This window comes from Mastigoproctus giganteus, chromosome 8 (assembly GCF_048544385.1).
Source record: "Mastigoproctus giganteus isolate SK-2022 chromosome 8, ASM4854438v1, whole genome shotgun sequence".
Lineage (NCBI taxonomy): Eukaryota > Metazoa > Arthropoda > Arachnida > Uropygi > Thelyphonidae > Mastigoproctus > Mastigoproctus giganteus.
The window spans coordinates 108,348,870-108,371,988 of NC_143582.1; the positions used below are offsets into that span (position 1 = coordinate 108,348,870).

Below are 23,119 nucleotides of genomic sequence, written 5' to 3' on the forward strand. Positions count from 1 at the left end.
TTGTATTTTTCCCGGCAAATACAACCCCGATACTCCAGCCTATGGACTAACATGTGATTAAATGTTTTACGGTTCGGTATTTAAACGCATTCTGGCTGATCTAATTGACAAGACCGACCACGAACAGATGAGTATGTAGCAAATATTGGCTAGCCTTCAATATAAAAGATGCTTTAAAATTCATTGATGCTGCATGGCGTGAAGTCCCACATAACTGTATTCAAAGTTCGTGGTCATAAGTTATGTCCAGATCTTAGCAACTCCTTCAAAGGCTTCGATACCGATGACGATTATGCACAATCCAAAGATAAATGCGTGAAACTCGATAAAAAGATAGGGTTCATTGAAGTGGAGGCAACTGATATCAATGATTAAGTTGATTACGTCATCAAGAATTGTCAAATGAAGATCTATTTTCACTGGAACAATACTGCATTCAAGAGAAGGAGCAGGCAGCGAGCGAAAGCCCATAAGTTAAAGAAGAACGGAGCCTGACAGTGAAAGGAATATCGAAAGCATTAAATCCTATAGATGAAGGGCTAAATCTGTTAGCTGATGAAGACCCTAATCTTGAACGAAGCTCTAAAGTGCAACGCAAAGATACGCTAGAACTTGGTTGCTACTATGAGTTGTTGCGTGAGAACAGGCAATGTGTAAAGCAACTAATTCTGGATTACATTTTCAATCGCTCAAGGAAACAGTCAAGTGAACCCGCCACTACCCGTGTTACCGTAACATCCCCACCTATCTGGTCCGAATCCGAGGGAACGGAATCTGACCATGACGATCCCTCTCATCAATCCGCCTAAGGCCACCATCCACCGCAATCGCCCTCTCTCTCTCTCTCTCTCTCTCTCTCTCTCTCTCACGTTGTTTGTGTTGTACATGTTGGTTACAATGACATACTTTTCTTACTGTAAAAAAAAAAAAAAAAAAAAAAAAAAAAAAAGGTAAATCAATAAAGGTGAATGAATCTCTCTTTGGTTGCTTATCATTTTCTTTAGAGCGCCCAGTCTTCTAACAAAAGAAAACGAAAGGCATGTACCGGTAGGGGTAGTAGAATGTAGAGTGTGTTTAGTGTCAAACGGCACCAGGGTTCCCCCCATCTCCGCGTGCTATACATTGTGGGTGTGAAACAGAACACTGTCAATGCCAGAGGTTTAAAAGTATATGGATTTTGTATTTGTGTAGTGTCGTGTACCGTTGTTCATCTGGTCATTTAGCCGCTGGGCCCCTAATGGGACCCAACGTTGCCCCACTCCGCCCCGTGGAGGCAGACCAGGTACACCACTATTATAGCTATTTACTCTGGCAGGTCCTGCCACCTAATTTCCTGAGATTTCAGTGGCAAGGACCTAAAAAAAAAAAGAAAAAGAAAAAAAAGCGCTATAGATAGGGGTCAGCCAAAACAAAGGGAGTACTAGTTGGGTGATTTGATGTTGATAAGTTTTTGGGTGTAGGGCTCAAACAATTTGGGGTTGATTCAGACACTAGTTGTAAGTTCGAGAAGGGGAGGGAGACTGAAGACTGGGGGGAAAAGACAGAGATACGGGGTCCATAGGGAAGATGACCCTAAGTCAGTGGAGCAGGCCCATGCCCCATCAGAGTGAAAAAGAGGGATAACTTAGCGGTAGGGGTAACTTAGCTTGATGAGAGCGTTACTCTAATAGGCCTATAATCGAATGTTAAATGTTTGCATTACGCGTCAATTTAGATTGCGCGAGACGTTCTAGAACGTAACCCTCGTGTAAATTACGAATACACATATCCGTAACCGAGTAGTCAGGAGCGGAAGTGCAGTAGCACACGCTCTTTGAGTAGACCGGGGTTCAAACCCGTGACTGCTGAATACGGTCGATCTGCCAACCCACACTGGACCAGAGTGGCAGATTATGGTCCATTTCCCTCAACATGAATTGTTGAGGAGGCTTACATCCTGCAGTGGGTTGATAATGGCTGCACATTACCTTTTTTATACACACACACACACACCGTGATCACCGAATTGTGACCACCTGACTAATACCAGGTTCGGCCATCGTTCACGCATATAGCAACGTTCGCCTAGGCATTGACTTCAGCAAATGTCGGAAGATATCCGTAGGGATCTGCAGCCATGCTTCTTGCGGGGCCTTCCACAATGTTGGAATAGACATATACCCATATTATATTGCGATGTCAACAGTCGCACAGTGACTTGCCTTTGAGCCCGTTCAACGCACTGCACCCTTCGCTCACAACGAACCATTTACAGTTCTGTCGGTGGAAGGTGGTTTGACACATTCGACGTTATTCTTTGTAATCCTTAACCACAATGAACCGGGAGTAAAACCAACAAGACGTGCCGTTTTCGATGTGGAAGCACCGAATGCCCTAGCGCCCACAATCATGCCCTTTTGAAACTCTGCGATATCTTTACTACGTCCCATGATCGCTACTTTATCACTTGGACATGCAAGAAGCTGTTCAGTTTTTTTATACCGAGTTATGCGGCACAGTCCATTTCTAATGAGATGGTGCCATTTCAGTGATCCCTGTGTGTGTGTGTGTGTGTGTGTGTGTGTGTGTGTGTGTGTGTGTGTGTGTGTGTGTGTGTGTGTGTGTTTAACATAACAATTATGCAATTATTATGGCTGAGTTTTTAAATAATTTGACCTTCTCACAGAGAAATTTTAATATGCTGTGAGAGGGAGTTTTCCGCGTATAATTTTTATCTGCTAAGTTATTCATGTTGGCTGACGATCCAAGTTAATTTAAAAGCTCACAAAAGAGAGTTGCTTTATAGCTGCTATGAGGGTGGAAACAGGTCCCATTGATTACGAAATCTTACTGTTTTGCAATATATACACCAAGAGATAAGAATTATTTCTTAATACTATCAAACACAGTTTAAGTTTCAGAAATGAGAATAATCGCGGATCTTTCTAACAACTGTATATGATATATCTTTCATCTCTCTTGAAGCTTCATCAGGGAGAGGGTAAGAAACAGTAACTGACTATTTTCTATTAACTTCATATGCACTAGGCAAACTCTTTAAGAGACTAATATTTCTATTAAGAATATTTACTATAGCAGAATTCTGAGATGGAGGGTTTCTTTCCTGTCCACTACCGAAAACTCCAATTAAAGCAGAAACATGGTATGTGTGTGTGTGTTGGGGGGGGGGGGGAGTTTCCTTGTTAAATAAGATAGCTTTCCGTTTTACACAAACAAGCCACTTATTTCTGTAGATGAAACCATGTTACGTGATGGAAAGGGCACCTTTCTCAGCAAATTCATGGTTGATAATATAAAATACCTATTCACATTAAATTACATAAAGATGTTGACTTTTTTTTTTTTTAAATAAGCTGTAGATGAGCAATTTTTATATTTTTATTAAACTTTTGTTATTTTATGCTTTAATGTCATATGTCATATTTTATGTCAAAAATATGACACTTTAAATAACTTAAACACTTACTTGGACATCTGTATAGCATATTAGTCTGGGAGATGTCTCCTTTACTCAGTCGTACTCGCTGTCCGATTTCTGGACGAGACTTAGACATGGGATCTTCTTGAGGTAGAATGGTATCGAGGTATGTGCTTTTTGAAAACGTGTTTCGGGCATAATGCATTATGCTGTCATAGTCATAGGACAGGCCAAGAGAATTTACTTCTTCATCTGTGAGCTTGTTAAAGTTGTACTCCTGACCTTGCATGAAACATTACACACAACAATATATATTATTATTTTCCTTTATTTTTTCATTCTCTCTCTCTCTCTCTCTCTCTCTCTCTCTCTCTCTCTCTCTCTCTCTCTCTCTCTCTCTCTCTCTCTCTCTCACACACACACACACACACACACACAATAATAAAAGTATACCAGAGAGTTGAAAACATGAAAATTTAAATATCTAAAGAAAAATATGACCACATATTTGGTTTAAAATTCGTTGTAAATAAAAAAAAAAAAAAAAACAGCGCGTGTACCCTGTACACAAGAAAGATGTTTTATTTTATGTGAAAACATCTTTAGGAAACGTACACTTGAGATTGTATTTTCAACACTTTTCACAATTCGATAGTAGACGACGAAAGAAAATCAAAACCGTTTAAAAATTTAAAATCGAACAGCTAGAACCGAAGTTATGAACGAAGTAAGGTTTTATGCTCATGCCCTCTACTTATCCTACCGAATCAGCGTTAGGGACTGAGTTAGCGTCATTAGCATCATCTAGGAAGTGATATCATTTGTGTCTCGCATTTTCGTTACCAATGGATTTTATACTTCAGTCCGAAAAAATATGTTTTCACATCAAAAATTGATCAAACTAGTTAACGCCTTTAAAGTCTGGCGTCATTCCCTTACATCACTTTCTGAAATCTTATTCGTAAAAAAAATGCTCCATTCTTTATGCTTTCAAGCATTACACCGCCGAATCATTTGAAAATAAAATTTAGGGCTAAAGCCTCAATCACGAAATTTACTAGACATACAAGTTAGTGCAATGCATCAGTTCAGTAAGTATTAAATCACCGAAGTTTGTGAAATGGAAATTTTCGTTACATCTCATATCGTGAATGTCACATACTGTTTGCGATTTAATCAAATCCTTGTGTACATCAACATAATCTCTGAAACTTACTTTTTCTCGCCCTGGATTACAAAAATCTATTTCTTGACAATATGTTAATATATTATGAAAATCGGCACCTAATACACTTCGTGATAAAGAAACTGCCTCTTTTTTTTTATAATTAAGGCATAGCTCACGTATAAGTGTTGTTACTGTCATTTTGGAGATCTTTGGTTACAGTGCACTAGTCGATATTTATTATATGTCTGAGAAGAATCTATATTTAGGGAACAATTGCATATTATGGCACCTAAAAAAACAGGAATAACTCAATACGCCCAAACTGAAGAGGCTTTTTAGAATTTCTCTAGTCTGACGAGATTCCAATCCAAGCCTCTTAAAACGATGAAATGGAAATCCATTATACTACATTTGCAACTATCACAATGGCTACAATCGGTTTGTCCCTGTTTCATTCAATATGAAAAATGCTCGTATTCGAATCCCACCATGACGGGAAGAAGTCCATAAACGTTTATGGACTTCCATACTGTGGTCAAATTAAACGTTTATGGACTTCTTCCATACTGTGGCCAAATTAATCGGTGTCCTGCGAGGGTCGCATGTTAGTGAATCATATTCATATCCCTAAAACTTATAAAATTACTCTTTATAGGGTTAACATTATCAAGTAGTGGAGAATTTAATAATTAATGCTTTATTAATTAAATTAGCTATTGATAAATTATGAAAAAATTATTAATATTAATCATTACCAATAACTAAAGAAAATTGACACACCGCAACAAAACTTACAATACGCCAGTAATAATAAATATTTTTATTGGAAATATTAAATTTATTAGAGTAGTATATGTATACAAAGATTTATACGTACAATAGGTGCTCAATGAGAAGAGATGTTTCATTCACCTCAAAAATACTGCATGCGCAGTATTTTTGAAGTGTTAATACAATTAGAATATATTAAATTTAACATTTAGATCTTTTAAATTGTAATACTTGCTTACTTATCCGTTGTCGTTCCGACTTCTTGCAGATCTATATAATCTTCTAATACTTTTCATTTAGTTCTATCTTTCAACAATCCCCCCCCCCCCTCTCTCTCTCTCTCTCTCTCCAGCTCTTCCCAGCTAGCGTGCATAGTACTACTGGTGCATAATAAGCTCTATAGAGACCCATCCAGCACTTCTCAGGTAGCTCCTTTCGTCAATTAGATCTTTTACACAATCATAAAAAACATTCTTCCTTGGTCTACTCTTCTAAAATTATCTCTTAAACTGTACATTAAGTTAAAATACAGATTAGGCACGATTTCAAATAAGCAAAAACACATTCACATGTATTATACGTTTGACTTATTCGACTGCCCAAAGAAGTGGACGCAAATACATTCCCCCCCCCCCTTTCTTCGCCTGGTAGGGAATGGGCATGCCCCACTGATCACCTGGGGTTGTCTTATCTATCGACCCCATATTTCTGTCTTTCCCTCCAGTTTTCAGTCTCCACTCCTTTACTCTACCTATACACCAACGCACGCTCCACAGGTCTAAATTTAACTACTTATTTAGAAGACTAAATGCACAAGGCAATATGTTATGGGTCCCAATCACCCATGGAGGTAACAACTTATTCCAATAATTACCAACTCGCTGGCTAAAATAAAATTTCCCCCCCCCCCCAATAATTTGAATTTTTTTTTTTTTTTTGTATTTTTTATTTTTAGCGTAAAGTGTGTTTCGGGTCTAACGGCACCCGAAACACACTTTAGCGTAAAGGGGTTTCCCCGTTTACTTCTCCATGTAGTATACATTGTCGTGTACTGTATTACAGTACAGTATACTGTAAAGGACAGAGATTTAAAAATGTATGGATATTGTAAGTGTAATGTCATTTACCATTGTTCTTCTGACCTTTTAGCCGTTGGGTCCCTAATGGGACCCACCATTGCCCCGTGGAGGCAAGTCAGATACCCCAGTATTTTTAGATAGTACTCTGGCAGGTCCTGCCACCTAATTTATAAGATTTCAGTGGCTAGGATCTATAAAAAAAAATCTTGGGGAGACGCTGGAATTGGAAAAGCCAAAGCGTTAATGAGCACAGTTCAATTTTACGTAGTTAAATTTTATAATATTGGTGTAAATACACCATAGTTTACCCATAAGTTTAACTACATAAGCAGTGTAAAGGCATCATTTGATTTTTATCTCATATTGCAGCTACCTTCACAACGAGATACCAGGTATTGCACTACTTCGAATGAACAACGCTTTTCTAATAGACCAGACTACTGTTATTTATTCTCAGTGGGCTAGTGCCCACTGCCATCCAGACGGCACTGTTTTGGAGCTTGTTGGCTCACTCATCGATGGACCGGCTGGTACCCTAATAATGCAGACATGCCATCACGGTTGCGAAGTTAATTCCACAATATAAGAGATGCCAAATGGTGTAGGTAATAAGTGAGGATGGAGTCAAATAGTTTCTTTTCGTTTTTGCCCGTGCAGCAAAAATCCATTGCCTCTTTGAAACCAAACGCTATCCAATGCAATATATGGCTGAGAGATCAGCCATATTATCATATTGCAGTCTTACAGATCAGAAGATCAAAATAGGGACTGGATTTTATATTTATTAAAGAGCCATTTAAAATGAAGGAGAGATTCTAAACTCATGCAATAAAATTTTATTGCTTCTGCTAAAACTGATCGAGAGATGTACAAGTAAATTTGCTATACCAAAAACGAATTTACTTTACATAAAGGAAGACATAAACTTTAATAAAATGTAGATAACTTGATATCTACGCAAAATTATAACCACAGATATGGGACAATATTCGCTAAATATACGACACCATTTAGGTTTACGAACCCAAATATTTAAAAGAAAAAGTGAATATTGGATTGCTAAAGTTCCTTTTAATGAATATATGCCAAATGCATAAATTTTCACTAATACGAGTTCTTTCACAATAATGTGTGCGTAAACATTTTGATATGGAACCAAAGGGAGCTTAGGAGAAACAGATCTCAATCCAGTTTTGAACTACGAGCTGCACGCGACAGATGAACATGATGAATGGGTACTATCTGCAAGAAGCGAGGGAACTAATAACAGCTCCGCATGGTGACAGCTACTTATCGTGCAATCTCGAGTCTTGTTTCAGACTGTCCGTCGAGCTTCTGTAACCGGGTCGCGGGAAACTTACGCCGATACGGTACGATGGTGACAGTTTCAATGGTAGTAGGTGTAATGGCTACCGAAATGAAAATGATACGTTGCCATTTATCTTCGTGTTCTCTTTTAATATCTGTCATAATGTATAAAATTTATTTGGATAAGGCGTTAAATGAAAAGTTCAATGGTTTATAGTGATTTGACTGTAAGTAACTAGCATGAAACCCTGTAAGCATGAAAGTGAAAACGAAAAAAAAAAAAAATAATAATAATATTTCGGAAACGTCAATTAAGCAATTTACATTGAAGAAGAGGAAGAAAGAAAAGTTGGCCTTTGAATTAGACTGCTCAGTCGGAGACTGAGCAGTCTAATTCCCGTTGAAATGAATTTATCAAATATCATATATTGTTTTACTTCTAAAGGTCTTTAGGGAGGATCGAAGTTATTCCCTAGGTAACACCATTTTTGGTTGTTATCTAGGGATAAAATAGATAACATCAAGAAATGCTATAATTTGAAATTAGCGAAATAAAATCATTAAAACCTCAAGTTTCAAATTATGGGAACTAAAGGACACGTGAAACTTGTTGGTACTGCCTTTGAGTTTCTACAATTTATAATTTTAAGAAAATATACAATTATGCTTTGTTCCCTAATTTACCAAGTGCCGAATTATTGTATTTTTTTATGAAACTCAAAAACACTAAAAGTATTTGAACCCAAAGTGTTTAATACTGTGCACGGGCTGAAGTTTGAAAATTCAGAAGATACTTGTTGACATTAAACTTAAATTTCTTCACACCGATATTTTCTGTAAAAACATGTGAAGGAAGTTACAGAGAACGGAATTTGAAGAAATAAATGAGGAAGTGAAAAAGTTTATTCTGTAGGTTTGGAGCGGGACAGTGAATTGATATTGATTGTTTCAGGCAAGTGTTCGGACTGGTCTGTAAGAGTGGGGCGGAATTGCAAATGCCAATTCAGAACAGCCACCATGGAAGCATCTATAGAAAAGGCAAGAAGAAATTGAACGTCTATGAGCCAGACAGTGGAAAGAATTTTGTAAGGGCTGGATCATTAAGTAACCTGACTGCCCTCCTTTATTGGAGTCAAGAAGCCTGAAAGAGGTTTTTGTGGCACCGCTCCAGATGGAACAATACTCCATGGTAAAGCGGATTTGAGATTTGTACAGAACGAATAATTGTTTACAAGAAAAGTAACGCCGCCGAGACTAGTTATTAAGGGTATGTAGGTATTACCTACAAACAAAAAAAGAAAAATTTACAATCCAGTATTTTGAATTGTGGCCAGTATGATTTAAATTGCACAGATAATCCCATGGTCTTAATTCTATGAACGAATTCGTCCTTGCAACGAGTAACCGTGGTTATTGCACTACTTTCGAACGGCTGGTCTCTCCAAAAGGTTAACTGGCCATTTCTTTAAAAGATTCGACTAGCATGACAGCTTGGTTCAGGACAAATTGGTCTATCAATAAATAGTCTCTAGTGAAAACACGCTGATAAAACAGTTGTAAAGTTGTTCCATGTGAGCTGTCATGCGGTAATCAGTTTTCAAAGTTCTAATACAGATAAAGCTACTTACTGAAAGTAGCGCAATACTAGGGCAATTCGGTACAAAGGCAAGTTTCTTCTACTCTCATAATTAAGTCCATTGCATTATTCATACAGTTTAAATTCCTTATGGTCGCAAAAATAGATTAAAGGATAAGTAAGCATAATAACACATGTGCTTCTCTAAAACTGTTCAGTCCTAGATATACACTACCTAGATATACCCAAAAAGTTTGGGATCGCAGCATATGATAACAATTTTCGTTGATTTTTTTTAATTAGCTGTGACAATGCAAGGTTTAATATGGAAGATGTTTTGATTTTAAGATTTTTTGTTAAGCCTGAAAATGTTAAGCAAAAAATATTGAAATGTTAATATTAACGACTATACTAATTTTTCATCAAATTATCCTCCACGAGATTTTATCATTGTCTTACACAGTGTGCTATTCTGGCGATTAATTTTATAATAGTATCTTGAAAACTTTATTCCAAACGATCTGCAAGGTTTCCTATAAATTTTGTGAAGATGGGCAGTTTCACGGATTTCAGACGTAGTAAGTAGGGCTTACAACACCGGGATCAAGATTGATACAAAAAATACCGGTTTTTCGGTACTAATTTAAAAAAAAAACAATTGCTTATAATTTAATCACATAAAGGTTATAAAATCACCTTTATGTGATTATGACGTCGTAATCTCTACAAGCAAATGTTCGATAAATCATCGATAGGACAATGCAACATTGCAACCTGTCCACAATTCTCGGACAACTTCATGTCTGACCGTATCGTAAGTCCCAAATCCGTTCCTCCTCTACTGACTTTAGTTCAACTCCACCAAGTGTATGTTATTTTTAGGTTGCTGTTCCCGAGGTGTAAGACCTTGCATTTTGCTGAATTAAAGCATAGCTGCCACTTTTCTGACCATCCAGGAAGTCTATCTAGGTCACTCTGAAGAAGTTCTGCTTGGCGGCGATCATTAACTACTCTACTGATCTTTACATCATCTGCAAGTTTAGACCTCACGCCCTCCATCCCTTCATAGATGTCATTTAAGATAATCAAAAACAATCCTTATTAAGAGGTGACAGATCCTCTCAGCTAAACAGACCGAACCAGACTACACACCAGTTACCAGCTGCACAAGGAGAAATAATGCATCAGAACACAAGAAGACCAACTAGAGCGGCAGTCAAAGGTTGAGAACTGAACTACAAAAAATCCAAACAGCCCAAATCAAGCTATCTGCAGCAAAACACAGTTGCAGTGAACATACAACAGCATTACTTCCGACCAACAACGAACAGTAATGCAACAAATACATCTGGTGGTCACAACATGCCGTTTGAAAGTAGCTCCAAGAAGACAGTTGAACCAAGAGCATGGAGGATGAAATCAGCACCTATCAGCAGTAAAGTTACTTCCAAGCAAGACAAGGAGACCTTCTTCACCCAAGCAGCTCAGAATCGTGATGCAGTTATTGGCTCTAACCCTAACACACTGGGTATTAAAACGATGCAGCATAGAAGAAGGAGGGCAAGGCCCTCCAGCATTTTTATAAGTCGACTATGCCCGGAAACAACAGCAGAACAAATTGAAACCCTTCTGAAGCAGCTCAACATACCCGGTACCCCCATAAAGGTCCACACCAGGCATCCATCCTATTCCTCTTTCCGGATTAAGATCAAAAAGTCCGAATATATGTAGAAATATATTTAAACACAGGTATCTGGCCCGCAGGTCTCTTGATAATGCCATCGTTTGGCAATCGTAATGAGCAACCAGCGGTACAAGCGATCTGGAGACCAGAGACGGGCAGTGTGCCTCTCTCTGCATAGCTAGGCAGCGAACCAGACTCCCTTCCAACTTACAATCATGCAGATCAATGCACAACACTGTAGATGCGTTGCTGATGAGATCAGGCTCATTGCAAAGGAAAATTTCTTTGATTATATGCATTCAGGAACCTTATGTCTCTAAGCACATTTATGGGATATCCCATGACTACAAAGATCATCCAGTCCTCTGCAACAGATCCTAAATCTGCCATCACCATATTCAACAACAAGCTGGATATCACTGTTATCTCTGGCTTGTGTAATCAAAATTCCACCTGTATTTTAGTTTCTACATCAACTTTCTCGTTCTGCTTACTGTCACTATATTGTCCACCATCAGCAGATATTAATTGATCACAAAGATATCTAGAACAGGTGTTTGCTATTTTAAATCCCACATATTTAATAATTACAACTGATTCAAACTCAAAATCTTTCTTATGGTTCAGCAGTGTCTTTGACAACAGAGGTAGGATTTTCGAGGAATTTTTATTCATCTACAATTTAAATCTGCACAACTTACCCAACCAACCGCACACCTCAAACGTCCACGGAGAATCAAACATTGATTTAACCATTTCAACGTCCGCCATGTCCTCGAGGATCTCTGATTGGACCATACATACTGACTACACAAACAGTGACCACCGAGCAATCACTTTTAAGGTATCTCTCCTTCCAAATACTACAGGTTCTCCTCCTCCAAAAGATCTTAGAAGATTTTCTATCAAAACCATGAAATGGCCTTTATTTATGTCTTCAATTCACCAGGATTTTAACATTGACACTCGCCGGTCTTTGAACCAATTCAATGTCTCAGAATATGCATTCTATGTACAGGCTGCCTTACTTCGTGCTACAGAACGCTCCGCTAAGAAGAAAATTAGCAAGCATACTACAGTTCCATGGAGGACAGCTGAACTTTCCACTCTGCACAAAAAAGTACACGCAGAGACTTTCAAAGGAGAAGGTCCTGGCTCGAACCGGAAGTCACCAGACTAAAAAATATCTATAAAGGCCAGCGGAGAGAAAACGTAAATACAATTGCAAAACAAAAACTTGCCTCCTGGCAACACTTAGTTCACTCCACAGGAAATTCTGATCCCTGGGGTCTATTATAAAAAATTAGCAAAAAAAAGTTTCTCTCATGAAGTGTACAACACTGAAGTGAACAATGACTCAGAAACCACTAACTGAAATGGCTCAGTTAACGCCATTCTGGATCGCTTGCTTCCCTGGACGATCTCACCACAGAAACTCCAGAACAAATATCTATCAGGAATAGCAACTCAACCTACCACTCCTCATATGAAACGGATCTCTACACTCTTCCCGAGCTAAAGCTGGCCCTAAGCAAAATAAATATCCATAAATGTTCAGGTTTAGATCTTGTGGAAAATGCTGTAATTATCAAATTTGCCGAAATCTTTCCAGAATTACTTCTAACTATGTATAACAAATGTCATACTGAGGGGATATTTTCTAATCTCTGGAAGATAGCTTTGATCAAAATTATTCACACGCCGGACAAAAATAAATCTGATCCCAAAGCATACAGACTGATCTCTCTTTTGGCAAACCTTGGCAAACTATTTGAAAGATTGGATGCTAACAAAGTAGCAGATTTAATTGAAGGTCAAAACTTAATGTCTCCATCCCAATTTGGCTTCAAGAAGGGAAAATCCTGTGAAGACGACTTGGTCTCTTTAGTTAACCACATATCAGCTTCGAAGGCCATATTCGTTGACTTCGAGGGAGGAAGTTGTGGATCTTGTGAAGTAAAGCTGCTAAGAATAACCAGGTGGTTTCGGAAATGGCGACCGACTTCAAAGGGGCAGACAGCCTGGGAAATTTACAAATTTATTAAAATGAGAGGTTGGATCAAGCACTGAAGGGACAGCATGGGAAAGGATAACATGGGCGAATAGGACAGAGAGAAAGATTTGATAGAATGAGAAGATTGGTTAAGACCCGGAACTAAAGCGGACCTGAAATATAGGGGCGGTACGAAATTGAGAGAAACAAAAAGAGAGAACCGGGGGAGTGAGCAAAAGTCAGAAAGACAAAGTTGAGACATTTGTTAGTGCTAGTAAATATGAGTTAGTCAAAGACAAAGTTGAGGTTTTTGTCGGTGTTTGTGAAAATGAGTTTTAAAAAAGTGGAGCAAAGAAGTGAGAGAAGCGCCCTGTGAAATTTTTCTTCTTGTGAATCAGTTTTTTAAGAAAAGGTGTAGCGGAGAAAAGGAAGAGAGAGAAAAGTAACGTAGAAAGTAAAGGAATGGAATGATAGAAATCAGCGAAGGCAAAAGTGCCTGGAAAAGGAGGAAGCCCCTTTCGATGAAGGCATCAAGTTCTGATGTCCCAGACGTATGAAGCAGCCCCTGTATCGAAACTAACAGGCGGTGAAGGCAAAGTGCCAGCCTAGAGCGGACGGAGCAAAGCAGAAGGAAAGATAGCAGTCCTCGTAACGACGGAGTAGGACGGTACGTCAAAGAGCCAGCCCAGACCAGATGGCACAGTGAGTTTAAGCAGAGTAGCGGAACTGTGACCCGCACGAAAATCCTCTGGAGGTCCTGAGATGAATGCCCTTGGCAAACGATGATGACTGTCCCAAACAAGGAGCGGAAGGCCCCAAAAAAGAGAAGCCCGATTTGTAAAATTAAGTAAGTGATTAGTTATATAGTATTCTTACTTACCCCTAAAGGACTGTAGGAACCCTAATATCAGATTAGTAGAAGTTTAGACAGATACTAAGGAAAGGATGTACAAAAAGATAAATATATACATAAATATAGGGATAAGTCAGATGACAGTTATGGTTTTGATTAATGTATAATTAGACATATGTAGAAAAGTAAAGGAGAGAAATTTGATATTTGTTATTAGTTATTGTCTAACATATATGTATGATAAATTTTGGAAGGGAAGGGTAGAGAAATACAGAGAAAAGAATAGCCTTCTGAATGTAGCTAACCCTTGGACCAGCATTAGTCCAGAAATTGATGTCAAATGTACGATTTATCTTGATTAGAGAAAGTTTGTGAAATTATATTCCCCAAGACAAAAAAGGGACTCTAAATAAATCAGAAGTTAAGGGTGAAATTCCTAAATCAATTTATAAAATAAGAATTTGACTTATATTGGAGAAAGGGTGTTAACTAAACCTCTTAAGTATTTATTGATCATGTGTGAAGAAAGAAGAAACTATAGCAGTTTCCTGTAAGGATATTAAGTTTGTTGTGTAGAAAGAAATAACCCTTCTAGTGTAAAGAAATGTACTAAATTGCATATATATATATATAAATAAACTATGTTATTTATTAATTAGTGAGTTTGTTATTTTTGAACACTCAGCCTTTCCAGAGGTAATTTTACATAATTGAGAAGATCCCTTGAACCTGAATTCTCCTGCGAATCCAAAGTCAGATGTGTAAGTGGGGGTATAAAGAAAGGGGTCTATATATTTATCAGGGAACAAAACAAAACATTTAATATTAATATCCAAATAAATCAAAAAAAAAAAAAATAATAAGTACAAAAAGAAGAAAAAATAACCGCCACAGAATCCAGTACAACAGGCCCATTTATTTTCATCTACAATCTTCTATAACATTAAAACAATACTCCCAATTTCTATAATATTCTAAAATCACCTGCAATATTCTACCACATTCAGGAATCTTCTACACCTTTCTAGAATATTCTCGAATATTATAGAAAAGTATTAAATATTTCTTAACTAGTATTTCACTTTTTAAATTTTATGCATAATAGAAAATATTTTAATAAAACTTGGTAAAGAATTCGGTCCTATTTTAATAAAAACTTTGAAAATTCATAAAAATGAAACTTAAAAGAAAATTAATGAATGAAAATTAATTTTATTAATGAAATTAATAAAATGAAAATTAAATAAATGAAATTAATGAAAATTTTAAAAAAATAATGAAAAAAAATCTAAAATCAAGAAAATTTTAAAATCAGGCACTTAATCCTTGATTGGGATGAATTGTTCAACCGGATTTACATCGTGATACTATACTTGGAGCAGATCAAACGTTAGTAAACTCCATAGTCTAAGATTCTAGCCAAAAATGTGTCTTTTTACCATAATAAAAAGTATTGCTATTACAGATGCAAGAGAAGGAGAAGGAAATATGTTGAGCCAGTTTGTTGGAAAAGCTTTTGAGATGTCCAGGTCATGCATACGCTTAACCGTATTTACCCAGGAGTGAGTTTGAACCTGGTTGTAAAGTGACCCATCCAACCACACTGCGCATTCTGTGTGGGTCAACGTAAGACTGCTGTTCGTTTTAGATGAGATACAAAAGCAGGTCCATAATGGCATCAGTGGATTTCAGAACACACCAAGAGACGTTGTCTAGTTTCTGGAACTTCTGTATAAACAGCACAGAGAGAGAGAGATGACCAGGATATTCGCCAGGAGAAGACTGCGAACGACAGATCAGTAGATGATCAGAGGCCAGTCGTTTTTTTTTTTTACGTTAACATGAAATGTCAACTGTAAACAAATCTGATTATTTCATATTTATTTTCTAAACATGCAGAAACCTCCACCTAATTTTTTTTCATAAACTCATGGAGAGCGGACACAAATAAATTCAGCGTTTTTTTCCTTTATGTATACATGAAAAAACAAAGTAAAATGGCATTTTGGTCATTTCATATTTTTACTAGAAAATTCTAGAAAAATCAAGAAGTTCTTTCACTTTCACTTATTCTGGACATTATAAACTTTTTTATTTATCAACCGTAGAACTATTTATAATAGACCGAATTAGCATTTCCTCGACATTGAAATATCTTGCACTCATTCACAAATCTACCTACTATCATTGTAACTGTGCCTCAAGATTCACTACTGGATTCGTATTTTTTACTTAGACTAGTGTAGTTTGAACTAGCCTACCATGGCAGGAAGTTTGCGATACCGGAAATTTGAATTACAATTCTAAGGCAGACGCTGCAGACACTGATGCTATTAATCAATTGACTTTTCCCCACCATTTGTCCGATACGGAAGATAAGCCACGATAATTAGTCCCGGACTGTCGACAAGAGCACTAAAATAACCAAAAGGAAAATTCATTTCCCTTGCTGAAAACCGGAAACAATATACGCGTCTGCCATCAAACAATCTTTATTAATAGATAATTATAAATCAGCTATTCTGTGCGCTAAGGTCATGCTCTATAAATGATAAATGCAAAATGATAAATGCAAAATTTTTCTACCCTTCATATGTTATTGTTATTAATTATCAAACTTTTAAAATCATCATAAATGCTGGATTTCCAGCCTTGCTATGAATTTTAACCCTTGCAGGATTTTAAGTGAAACCTAATTTCTGTTCGATTAAATTTAAAAAAAGTAATTGATTTTGAGCCGCATTTCATTTTATTAAAAACTTAAATTTCTTCACTTTAACAAAATTATTCATATAAGAGGTTCTTAAAATGATACGGTAGTTTTATTTTATAGACATTTTAATAAATGACCTTTTTTTTTTGAACTGAATGAACAGTTTACTCTGAAACCAAATACAATTTGAATTTGGTAACAGATAATCGTAAATAATTCATATTCCATAATTAGGTTAAGACCTGCGTTAATCATACTGCATTAATTAATAAATTAATGCTTTATGAACTCCGTAGTAATTTTCGTGTATCAAAAGTGGGGAGTATCAAAAACCAAATATTTTTCATGCGGAGTAGATGTAAACTTTTTAAGGTTTATAATCCTATTTTTGGACCTCGGGGGTAACTCAGTGGATATTTGATGAATCTGATTACTGCCACTTTCCTTTAAATCGCTTGGAAAAGGCGTGGATTCAAATTTCGTCAGGATGCGAGGAATTTTTCATAGACTTTTTCTTCGTACTGTGGCCATGGTGTTCATACTGGAGCACGCTTTGTCTAGTTTATCATATAAATCAATTTTCTGAACTAAATATGTGTAGCTAATGTTAATTTCATTAGTCTTTATCCAATCTGACGTTTTCAAAATTCATGGTGTTTCTGGGTTTAGTGCTAATTTCTTTTTAATTGTAATTCTCAAAATACAAACAGCTTTTATCTATCATATAGCTTTTTTGCAAACAGTAAGCTCTTAATTCCTATTTACGTATTACAATGATGAAGGGAAAGCGCCCAACAAAAAGTGCAAGTACTGGTAGTGCCAGGAAACGAAACAAAATTGATTTACAAATGAAGATGAAAATTAAGTATGAAGCAGGACAAAGTTTGTCATTTACTGAGGGAATTAGGTCTCGCTGCTTCAACAGTGAATACTATTAAAAAGGACAGTGCGCGTATAACAGAACATGTCAAAGGATCAACGCACTTAAGATCAATAGTGATCACAAAACAGCGTTCAGCTGCTATATCGAAGGTGGAACAGCTGTTAATAATATGGATTGAAAATCAGATTAAGAAGCGAGTGCCCCTGAGTCGAATAGCCATTCAAGCAAAAGCAACAAGTATTTATAAAGATATTAAGGATAAGTACGGCCAACCCCAAACCAAGTTCGTGGTAAGCAACGGGTGGTTTAATAGGTTCAAGCATTGCGCTGGTTTCCACAACATTAAAGTATGCGGTGAAGTCGCCAGTGCCGATTCTGCAGCTGCAGAGAAATTTGGTGATGTGTCGGAAAAAATTATTGATGAAGGCAGCTATTCAACGCTGCAAATTTTTAATGTTGACGAGACTGCTCTGTATTGGAAAAAAATGCTGGATCGAACATATATTGCCAAAGAAGAAAATACAATGCCAAATTTCAAGGTGTCAAAAAGATAGGGCCACGCTCTTGCTTGGGGCTACTGCAGCGGGAGATTACAGATTAATACCACTGCTTGTGTACCATTCTGGAAATCCTCGTGCATTCATTTAAAGGCATCAATAAAGCCACCCTACCCGTGCATTTCCGATCGAAACAGAGAGCATGGATAACAATAACTCTTTGAGGATTGGTTTAAATGCTGTTTCATTCCCGAGGTTTAAAAATATTGTAAAGACAACGACGTTCCTTTCAAGATTTTGCTTCTATGCTCCTGGACATCCTACGCATCTAAATGATTTCTTTTTGAATGTGATAGTCATAGTAGCTAAACACTACTTCACTCACCCAACCTATGGATCAGGGTCCTATTTCGAATTCAAAAGCATACTATTTACGCACATTTGCTCAGGCCTCGTCTGCAGTAGACGATGAGAAAAATTTTACATTAAGAGACTTTTGGAAATCTTACAATATTTGCTACACCATCTTAAATATTAATAAGGCCTGGGCTGAAATTACTAAAAGTTGTTTAAATGGTGCATGGAAGAAAATATGCCCACGGCACGTAAAAGGCTTCAAAGGATTTGAAAAAGAAGAATTATATGAAGAGGTTACAGATAATATTGTAAAAGCTGCAGAGCTACTTCAGTTGGAGGATGCAAAAGGCGTGAAGGATTTAATAGAGGATGAAAAGAAGGAATTATCTAATGAAGAACTTATTGACTTATTGGTAGCGATAGTGAAAGAATAAAATGCTGACGAAGCTCAAGATGAACCAAATGTGAAGCCGAGACGTATCATCACCAGAGAGATGGCAATGGCATTTCGTGAAATTGCATCGGCAATGGCGAGGTTTCAGAAGATGGATCCTGACAGCGAACGATTCTTAAAAGTTAACAGAGGGGTGAATGATATGCTTGCTTGCTACAAAGAAATCTACAATGAAAAGAAAGAAAGAAAAGCCACCGTTCAGTCATCCATTAATATGTTCTTTCGTAAGGTTGAGCGGCCGACCCCTTCTAATTCCCCACAGCCCTCAACCTCCGCAACGGCATACTTATCAGCTGAAGAAGTCGATTCTGGCAACGATGCTCGAGAGGTAAAACTTACTGACGTTATGTCTGTCTCCTCTCTTTGTAATTTTATAATTTTGAATTTTTTTTAAATTGCACGCTTTTATAATTTTTCCTGCGCATGAGATAAAAAACTGAATAAATACAAAAAATAATTCTATTTACATGTTCGTCGAACATTTCTTTTTTGATTCAATCAATTCAACGAGCACAGTTGCGAGTGCTGCACAAGCATGGGGGAAATTCCCCGACTTACGTAAAATCTGACTTACGTAGCGCTCCGCGGACGGAACCCTTACGTAAGTCGGGGAGTTTCTGAATATGTAGCAAATTTAAGTAGTGGACTTACTGATATAAAAGCTCACTTAAAATGAAAAAAATATATAAATAGAATTATCGCTGCAGGCAGAACCGTCGTAGGTCATGCATGGCCTACGACGGTTCAAGCGTTTGCAGCGAGCAGGAAAATGTCTCTCACTACACGAAAAGGTCACAGTGGCAATACTGCTACTACTACAGTACTTCCTACTAATAGCAATAGATTTCGCAGGAGCATTTGACAGGCTCTGGTGGGCAAGTATCCTTCGCAGACTTAGGCAAGCAAATATACCATTAAATTTATACAAATGCATCGAAAACTACTTATCAAATAGGAAAATTACAATCTCCTCAACGAACCGAAGAATTACCAGGTCAATCTACAGAGGTTGCCCCCAGGGTTCAGTCCTTGGTCCTTTTTTGTGGAACATTGTCCTGGATGAGCTCCTTGGACTGGACCTAGGTCCTGTAGCTATACAAGCCTTTGCTGATGATGTGACCATCTCGATTGAGGCTGACAGCAGAGCTTCTCTGGAAGCCAGAGGAAACCAGACACTTCAAATCCTTCAGAACTGGGCAGCCCTACACTAAGACTCTCACCCCAAAAGACACAATCCATTCTCCTGAAGGGATCACTGCAGCCTACTAGAAACCTCACTATCAAACTTCAAGGCCAAACCGTCAAGCTGGTTTCTACGTTAAAACTACTGGGAATAGTACTTGACCCTAAGCTCACTTTCTCTCCGCATCTTGCACACCTCCACGCGAAAGTGAGAAACTACATTGCTCTCATCGCACGGGTAAGTCGTCGCGATTGGGGATTGAACCGACGCACCCTTAAGATTCTGTACAAATCAATCTTCCTTCCCTTCATAACGTATGGATCAGGGGTCTGGTTTCGCAGGGCAACTCTTTACAACAACAAACGTAAACTGGGAACCATCCAGCGCACCATCCTTCTTACTATTACAAGGGCATGCTGCACAGTTAGCAACCCAGCCCTTCAGGTTCTTGCGGGCGTCCTTCCGCTTGATCTGGAGGTTATTCGAAGGGGCCTCCACTACTGTCTATCCAGGGGTATACCAGCAACTATCCTTGGACACTCCATCAATAACCTGAATGAAATCAGGCAGGAAAAGAAAAAAATTGCCATCCTACTACTTCAGACCTGGCAGGACAGATGGACTGCTACCGACAAGGGCCCAATCACCAAGAAATTTATACCGTATGTGAATGCCGTATTTCCTAAATCTCCAACCTGGTTTTCTCCTGGTCTTTATACCACCTACCTCATTACTGGACACGGATCAATAAACCATAAATTAACATCCATGGGAATCATTGACAACCCCTACTGTGCATGTGGTGAAATAGAAGACTGGAACCATCTAGTATATACCTGTCAACACTACGAGGACCTTCGCAGCATCCTGTTTACTCGTATACAAGATAACCCTCAAGGAAATGAACACTTATTCATCACAGAAGAAAACTACTACTATGAGTTTACCAAGTTTGCACAAGCCCTCTTCACAAGACAAAGCACCCTATTGCCAACACAAAATAGGAACAACCCAAACATCTGATCCTAACCTAACTAGCCAACCGATCTTAACCTGGATAGGATCAACTGGCGTATGGACCACCTCATTCCTCAGTGGCAACTTGCACACGGCTCTCTTGCTGTCTTATTTATCGTCCTTCCCGGGGGTCCCCTTTCAACTGATGGCGCTTATTGCTCCATTGATAACCTGGAGGATACCTTCGCCTACATGCTCCATATTTCTAGCTATACAATCCTTTCTTGCGTACACTCTGTACTTCCCCGACTCTACCTTTTTTTTTTTTTTTTGTCTCCGTCCAGGAAGCTCTGGCGACCCTGGCGGAGACAAGCCAGAGAATAATAAAAAAATAATGGGCAGTACTTTGCCGTTCTCGAGGGCTGGGCCTGTACGGCGGCTTTCGGATTTCCAAGATAAAGCAACCCTGACTACAGTTTCTTCAAAAATCAATTAGTGTTTTTTTTTTTTTTTTTTTTTAACTGGGCAGTGTTCCAATATATTTTTCCAATATTGTTTGGTTGGTCTAGCTTATGCCCTGCCTGGATTGAGTGTCAAATATGTGTAATCATTAATGTCTGCTTTCTTATGAACTTTCTTCATTCTGGAAGACATAAGTGAGTCTTTTATTTGGGAAATTTCACTCATGGAAGTTACAAGTAGACTGTGAAGATTAAATTTTAAATTCCTGGGTATTAGTTGGCGGTTAATGTAGTTCCTCTGCTCTCACGTAATCCTAAGGTCAATCATTCTTTGCTTTAGTAACTTATTCTGCTGGTAACGTCACTGTTATCATTCTGCCTTTTTTGTAAGGTTTGAGTGTGGTATATGCATATTTAAACCAATTAATTGTGCCGTGTATGCTTTGATAATGTATTTGACGGTTATGTTTAATTAGCTTTGATGTTCTGATGTCTAATCACACTGAGATTATTGTGATAAAGTTGTTGTTGTTGAGATTTGAGTAATATACTCTATTTTTAACTTCTTGCTCTACCTTGCCTTTAAGTACATCTTGTTCTACCTGAAGATGTATTTAAATATATTTTAGCCATTCTACTGGCCATCTGGCTAGTTAAGTTGTTTACTTAAGATGATCCTTCTTTTATTTTATGAGCGTTAACCTATTAGAAATAGTATATAGACCTACAGATATTCTGTAGATAATTGTGTAGTTTCATAACTACTCTGCTCTCTCCACATGATGTAAAACAGCGGCTAATGGGGAAAAAACCTGGGGTCCGCCAATCAACAAATGAATAAATGAAAAATGAGCCATGTTCCAATGAAGAATTAAAATAAAGCGCTTAGAATTGCTACTAAGAAAAATTCGCCTTGGTACCAATATTTTGTATTGGTACCAAGGTGACTAAACCCTTGAGAAGTCAGTTTGTTGCGCCTTTAACTTAGCTGTTTTTTATGCTTGCCTGCATTCTATATGAAAACCATGCAACATCCTCTCCACCTCCCTCCGGAGACCAACTAACTCGATCACATTGTGAACGAAGTCGTAAAAATTCCTCCTTTTGGACGGGATTTCAACCCACCTTTTTCACACGGTACGAAGTAAAACGATTGCAACTATTGTTCTAACAGCAAGAGTTAATTTCTTTCAGAAATGTTAAGAATTGTGTGAATTATGTGCACGAAAGCTGTCAGTATAGTTTGCAGCCACTTCTTACTTAGCTGTATACGGTTTGACGACGCTGGTATAGTTAAAGAGAATACAAGGCGCAGTACAATCAATATTCAACACAGATAAATACAATCAAAAGTAATAAACAGAAATAACTTAATGTTTTCCCAACAGGCACTTACCCGCCATTATGTTTTTAGTGACAATTTGGACATGATGGTCACGATCGGGTCTTGTGTGCTCGTGCCAAAATCCTACAACGTGCCCGAGCTCGTGGACGACAATCCCAAATTTATCACAGTTCTTACCGATGGAAATAGCTTGGGGTCCGTTTCCACGTTTTCCCACAAATGAACAGCACCTGAAATAATTTTAAACTGAATTACTTTAAATTTAGATTGAATTTTCCATTTAATTTCACTGTCCCAAATATTGGGAAGGGTAAAATAATCCTATTTTAACTAGTGGAGAATCAATCAATCAAGTTGGAAGCGAAAAAAAAAAAATGATTAAAAGCAGCGAAATCGTGACATGGGCTCTCTAAAGAAAC

At 37.7% G+C, this 23,119-nt stretch overlaps 1 protein-coding gene across 1 annotated transcript in view; it reads right to left on the bottom strand.

Moving 5' to 3' along the window:
* LOC150081758 (protein tolkin-like) overlaps positions 1–23,119 on the bottom strand; it is a 285,479-nt gene that overhangs the window by 111,600 nt on the left and 150,760 nt on the right. The window contains exons 7-8 of the mRNA XM_090379622.1: positions 22,752–22,930; positions 3,467–3,700 (exon numbers count right to left, since the gene is read on the bottom strand). Of these exons, the coding sequence (XP_090235748.1) occupies positions 3,467–3,700; positions 22,752–22,930 (413 nt within the window). The remainder of the gene's footprint in view (positions 1–3,466; positions 3,701–22,751; positions 22,931–23,119) is intronic.